This window comes from Colobus angolensis, unplaced genomic scaffold (genome assembly GCF_000951035.1).
Source record: "Colobus angolensis palliatus isolate OR3802 unplaced genomic scaffold, Cang.pa_1.0 Scaffold44, whole genome shotgun sequence".
NCBI lineage: Eukaryota > Metazoa > Chordata > Mammalia > Primates > Cercopithecidae > Colobus > Colobus angolensis.
This window is the reverse complement of record NW_012117821.1, coordinates 1318951-1324654: the sequence shown is the minus strand read 5'-3', so window position 1 is coordinate 1324654 and position 5704 is coordinate 1318951. Positions and strand designations below refer to the sequence as shown.

General features: G+C 63.1%; 3 protein-coding genes across 3 annotated transcripts in view; 1 reads left to right on the top strand and 2 right to left on the bottom strand.

Moving 5' to 3' along the window:
• ABCA2 (ATP-binding cassette, sub-family A (ABC1), member 2) overlaps window positions 1-404 on the bottom strand; it is a 21973-nt gene extending 21569 nt beyond the window's left edge. The window contains exon 1 of the mRNA XM_011957400.1: window positions 261-404. Coding sequence (XP_011812790.1) covers window positions 261-404 — 144 coding nt within the window. The remainder of the gene's footprint in view (window positions 1-260) is intronic.
• Window positions 405-1681: 1277 nt separating this feature from the next.
• On the bottom strand, window positions 1682-4222 carry FUT7 (fucosyltransferase 7 (alpha (1,3) fucosyltransferase)). The gene is made up of 2 exons (XM_011957266.1): window positions 3374-4222; window positions 1682-3232 (listed from the first exon to the last, which is right to left on the bottom strand). The coding sequence occupies exons 1-2, from the start codon at window positions 3384-3386 to the stop codon at window positions 2217-2219; spliced, it is 1029 nt and encodes a 342-aa protein (XP_011812656.1). The 5' UTR covers window positions 3387-4222; the 3' UTR covers window positions 1682-2216.
• A 214-nt stretch (window positions 4223-4436) lies between these two features.
• Window positions 4437-5704, top strand: part of LOC105522690 (chromosome unknown open reading frame, human C9orf139) — a 4751-nt gene continuing 3483 nt past the window's right edge. Inside the window, 1 exon segment of the mRNA XM_011957265.1 lies at window positions 4437-4580. Within this exon segment, the coding sequence (XP_011812655.1) occupies window positions 4437-4580 (144 nt within the window).

Below are 5704 nucleotides of genomic sequence, written 5' to 3'. Positions count from 1 at the left end.
TCGCCGGGCGTCACGCGACGCGCCCACATCCAATCCGAGACCCCGGCTCAGCCCTCGTAGGCCAGGGGACCCTCGGGCGCTGCGCTCTTCTCCCAGGGGCATCCGGCTGCGCCCACCGTGCTGGCGACTCTGCAGAGGCGCCCCAAGCCTTCACTGTCCCCGGGGTGCGCCGAGCGGACGGTGGCGAGGCGCCAGCTCACCCCCATAAGGGTCTCCTGTGTGCCTTGTAAACCAGCACTTGGAGTCCAGGTGGCGCCCACCTGCAGGGGAGGCAGGGCGGCCCGGTGGGTCGGTCCCGCGGTTCCGAGCAGCCAGCGGAAGGGGGAAAACTCGAGGCCCCAGGAACGCTCGCCGTGGGCGGAGCAGGCAGGGGACCGAGACTGCCCCTGCTGCACGCGGCTCATTTTTCACCAGGCAAGTCTGTTCTCTGAACGGAGAGTTCGGGGTCAGGCGGTTCTGCGGCTGTAGCTTGGCACCTGCCGGCGCCCCGGGAGGTGGGGCAGTTCCTCCGCGTGGCCTGCAGAGGGCGACAGAGGGCAGGCTGGCCCCATGGGTGGCTCTGACGGCGCCTCCCAGCCTCAGTTCCCCCACCTGTGAATGGGGTGAAGTAGGGCTGTGTGGTGTCCAGTGTCTGGGCGCATATAGAGGGCGCACCCTCAAGTGAAAGACTTCTGGGGCCACAGCTCCCCACTCCCAGCTCCTTTGCAGCAGGAAGGTGACCCTGGGCTGGTGGGTGAGGAATCAGCCTCCCCCTCAGCCAGCAGCCTCAGGAACTTGCTTTTCCCTGCTTAGTCCACAGGGCTAGGTCAGGGTAGGAAGCTACCAGCAGGTCTTTCCCACAAGCCACAGCCATGGGTGAGGGAGGCTTACTACCCTCAACCTGCCCACCCCGACCTGGAGTAGGGACAAGCCCTGTGCCCCGGCCCCAGGGGCTTGGCCTGTTGAGGCCCTGGTCAGCACCACCCGTGGGTTGGCCTCCCTCCTCCTCGCCCCACTCCCCACCGGCCACTACAGGGGCTCCCTGGCTGCAGCCGCATCCCCAGTGCCTCCCCAGCACTGGCCACCAGAGGGAGCTCCAGGGCACAGGTCAGACCCTGTCGCCCAAGACACCCTCCAGCCTGCGGGCCTGGCAGATGGACGCTTTCAGCCTGGCCAGGCCCCTGAAGTCCGTTCCCTACTCTTCCCCAACCTTGGCTTGTTTTTGGTTTTTGTTTTGAGACAGGATCTCATTCTGTTGCCCAGGCTGGAGTGCCATGGTGTGATCACGGTTCACTGAAGCTTCAACCTCCTGGGCTCAAGCCATCCTCTCACCTCAGTATCCCAAGTAGGTAGGACCACAGGCATGACCCACCACGGCCTGCTAATTCTTGTATTTTTGGTAGAGATGAGGTTTCACTACACTGCCCAGGCTGGTCTTGAATTCTTGGGCTCATCGCCTTGGCCTTTTGGGGGCCACGGAAGGCTCTCTGATAAGGGGCCGTTTGGTGGAGGCTGTAGGAACTGGGGCAGCCAGCGGGCAGCCCGGCACAGGGAGGGCTCTCAGATGGAGGGTGAGCAAAAGCCCCGAGGTCAGGAGACAGGATCCCTGGTGGGGAACAAGCAGCCCCATGGCCGTGGGGGCGACGTGTCAGGGGAGGGCAGACACAGGTTCTGTGGCCCTGCGCGGAGGTGACCCACGAGGCACTGGTCAGACCTTTATTGTCCACCGCCCTCCCTCCCTGAACCCAGAACAAGCTGGTTTGCTCCCCGTGGTCTCCTGGGCCCCGCCCCAGCCTACACACAGGGACCTCAGAACTGTGGATGTGCCAGGGACCCATGCCTGTGTCCCAGGGACCACAGTGCCTCTGCTACAGAGGAAGCTCGGGGTCCCAGGTTTGGCCCCCACAAACTGCAGGCTGGGGTGACCCCAGCCCCAAGGGCCCTGCCTTTCACCCTCTTCCAGCCAGGCCTTGACCCACCCAAGATTTGTTCAGGGTGGAGAGGGTCCTCGGAAGCCTTTCCCCTCCCGTCTGCCTCAGCGGGCGCCTGTTACCTCCCTCCTGCTCTCACCTCCTCTGCCTGCTCCAGTGCCTACCTGCACCCCCCACCCCTGCTTCCTGACCTCTGTCCCCAGCCTCCTGTTAGCCCGCTGCTTGCCGGTAAGGGCCGGATGCCTGGTGGTTTGATTTCGACACCCAGCCCTTCCACCCACACCCACCTCCCCCGGCCAGCAGAGCTCAGGCCTGAAACCAGCCCTCAAGGTCCTCATAGACCTGGTTGCGGGGCAGGTGCGGGTAGCGGTCACAGATGGCACAGAAACGCTCCCGCCAGTCGGTGAAGAGTCGCACGCGGAGCCTGTCACGCCAGGCAAAGAAGCGTCGGTATCGGCTCTCGTTCATGCCGGTGAGGAAAGCTGCCAGCTCCTGGGCTGAGCCAAAGTCATCCACATGTACGAAGGCGTCGGCCGGCGCGAAGGCCTCGTAGGTGGCCCGTGGGGGCCCCAGCACCACCGGCACAGTACCAGCCACAAGTGCGTTGCGCCAGAATTTCTCTGTAATGTAGTCACGGTGCTGAGAGTTCTCAAAGGACAGGTAGAAGCGGTACCGGGCCACGGTGGGCACCAGGCAGCTGGTGCACAGCGGCCGTCCATTGGCACGGCCAAAGACGTCCACCCGCAGGTGAGGCACCAGCTGCCGGTACAGCCTGGCACGCAGCTGCCTCTCCTGGAAGTTGCTGACCACCCAGGCGGCCACCCTGCTCTTGGTTGGCAGTGGTGGCAAGGGCCCCGAGTGGGGCTCCAGGCGGCCATAGGGCACAAAGATGTCCGAGTCACGCCGGTAGCTCAGCACCCAGTTGAAGATGCCTCGGAGGTGGCTGAGGCCATGGGTGTGACTAGGCGACTCCATGGAGGCCCACACCCAGGGCTGCCCTTGTGGTCGCTGGGCCAGGGGCAGGTGGGACCGCCGGGTCTGCAGCTCGCGGTGGTGGAAGACCACGGCGTCGGCACTGGCCAGCAGGCTTCGGTTGGCACTCAGGTGGCAGCGGGTGATGCCGTAGCGGGTGCAGGTGTCGCCCGGCAGCTCTGGGGGCTGGTCAGTGAAGGGCCAGTGCCAGACAAGGATGGTGATTGTGGGCTGGGGTGCCGGGGTACCCTGAGGGGCTGACCCCAGCAGCCACAGGAGCCAGAGAGCAGCGAGCAGAGCCACCCCGGCCAGGCCCCCCAAGCCCCGCAGCCTCCGAGTGGAGCCGTGCCCTGCAGCAGCACAAGGGAGGGGAGGCTCTGTCACTTGGGCTCAGGGACACCCAAACGCCCCACTCAGCGTCACCCCCATCCTCCCCTCCCAGACTGCTTAGCTCTCCCCAGCCCGGGCTTCCCCCAGGGCCAGACACTCACCAGCATTATTCATCCACAGTCTCCCAGAATCAGTCAGCTAAGACACCCGAGATTCTCAAATCACAGCAGCTGCCAGAGATGCCCTGAAATCACAGCTGCGCCCTGGCTCAGCCCCGCCTGGAACTGTGCTCCTTTTATCTCTGCCCAAGGTGAGGGAACTCAGGGGACCTTCCTGCTCCTGCCCCGCCCCTGCCCCCACAACCTTTGGCATCAACCACTGTCCCCACCCCCATCTCGGGGACTTGCTAGTCCTGGGGCTGCTGGGAGGGGTACAGCCACAAGAGGGGTGCCAAGCCGGGCCCATACGACGCCCCCCAGCCCACCCCACTGGTCTCCAGAGAGGCCCAGAGATGTCCAGCTGGGCAGGCAGAGGATGGGGAGGCACAGGCAGGCTTGGCCTAGGGCAGGGAAGGCCCAGGTGCGGGCACCCTGAGTGGAGATGGCCCCCCAGCCCCCACCCAGCTACCCAGGCCTGGGCGCTGCAGACAGCGAGCGCACTTCCCCAGAGGGCCAGATGGCTCCTCCCACCGCAAGATCACCCACTTCCCCCAGCTCATCACTGGCTGGGCCCTGGTCTCCCAGGAGAATCTTACACATTGCAGACGTGCTGTGCTCAGCTCTTTGCCAGAGGCTAAGGCTCCCAGTTGGGCCACCCCACCCCACTCTGCTATCTAGGAACCCAGATGCCCGGAGAGGAGGTCTGTCCTGGGGCCCTTAGCCTTCCCACAGGAGCCCAGTGCGTGCCTGCAAGGGCCTGGTCCCGGAGTGAACTGTGGATGGAGACTGCTTTGTCCTTTTCCCTGTCCAGCTCCATGCCCATAGACACCTCTGACTATAGGCTAGACCCAGGGTCCCTTCCTCCAGCCTGCAGCAGAGGGGCTTTCCAGGCTGGAAAGGAAAGGAGTCCTTTTGTCCCTGACGCAAGCAGGCTGGGGGCTGGCACCCGCTCCAGGAAGAGGAGAGGACCCAGCCTGAAGAGTCCGTGCTTCCTCTAGCCAGGGCCTGGAGCCTCGGGGCCAGGTTCCTTCTACACCAGCCCATGTTGGGCGTCAGCCAGGCTGGGATGGCCCTGCAGGGTCACCCTGAGCCCCAGCCAACACCCCACTCTCAGCCACAGTGGCAGGCTCCATCAGCTTCACCCCAACCAGATGGCCACTCTGCTGCAAAGGACCTTGTGTGGTCCCAGGCATGGGCAGACCCAGCCCTCATGCCCAATGTGACGTCCTGGAGATCTCAATGCAGGTCAGGCTTGGTTTGTTTGTTTGTTTGTTTTTTGAGAAGGAGTCTTGCACTATTGCCCAGGCTGTAATCCCAGCCCTTTGGGAGGCCGAGGCTTGTGGATCACCTGAAGTCAGGATCGAGTGGTGTGATCTCGGCTCACTGCAACCTCCACCTCCCGGGTCCAAGCGATTCTCCTGTCTCAGCCTCCCGAGTAGCTGAGATTACGGGCGCCTGCCACCACGCCCAGCTAATTTTTGTATTTTTAGTAGAGATGGGGTTTTCCCATGTTGGCCAGGCTGGTCTTGAACTCCTGACTTCAGATGATCCACAAGCCTCGGCCTCCCAAAGTGCTTGGATTCCAGGCGTGAGCCACCGTGCCCAGCCAAGTTTGCTTTTTTGTGTGTGGGTTTTTGTTTCTTGGTTTTTGGTTTTTTTGAGACAGGGTCTTGCCCTGTTACCGAGACTGGAGTACAGTGGCGCAGTCACGGTTCACTGCTGCCTCAACCTCCTGGGCTCAAGCAATGCTCCCACCTCAGCCTCCCAAGTAGCTGGGTCTATGGGTGTGCATCACCATGCCTGGTTAATTTTTAAAAATTTTTTGTAGAGACAGAATCTTGCTATGTTGTCCAGGCTGGTTTCAAACTCCTGGGCTCAAGCAATCCTCCCACCTCGGCCTCCCAAAATGCTGGGATTCCGGGAATGAGGACGCGTCTGTCCTGTCAGGTCCTTTGAGGGCTCAGATCGTGTGTCCTGGGAGGAATGGCAACCATGAACTGTTGTCCAGGCCTTTACCCCAGCACCCTCCGAGGGGGCCTGCCTCCCACCACCCCGTCCCTGTCCTGTTCTACTCTTGGGCCCCAGGGGCTGCTGGCCTGTCCCCGGCCCCACAGTGAGTACAAGGCTGCCTTGGGAGGGGAACCACGCAGCTGGCAGCTGGAGACTGTAGTGGGAGGATCCCACTGTGGGGACAGAGGCAAGACTGGGAGAGGGTGGTAGTCAGAGGCCCCCACCCCTGTGGCCCAGTGTAGCCTCCGAGCTGAGCTGTGCTGCGGAACTTGTGCAATGGCTAGAGGGAGGAAGGCTGGAGGGAGGGGGGCTGGAGGGAGGGGG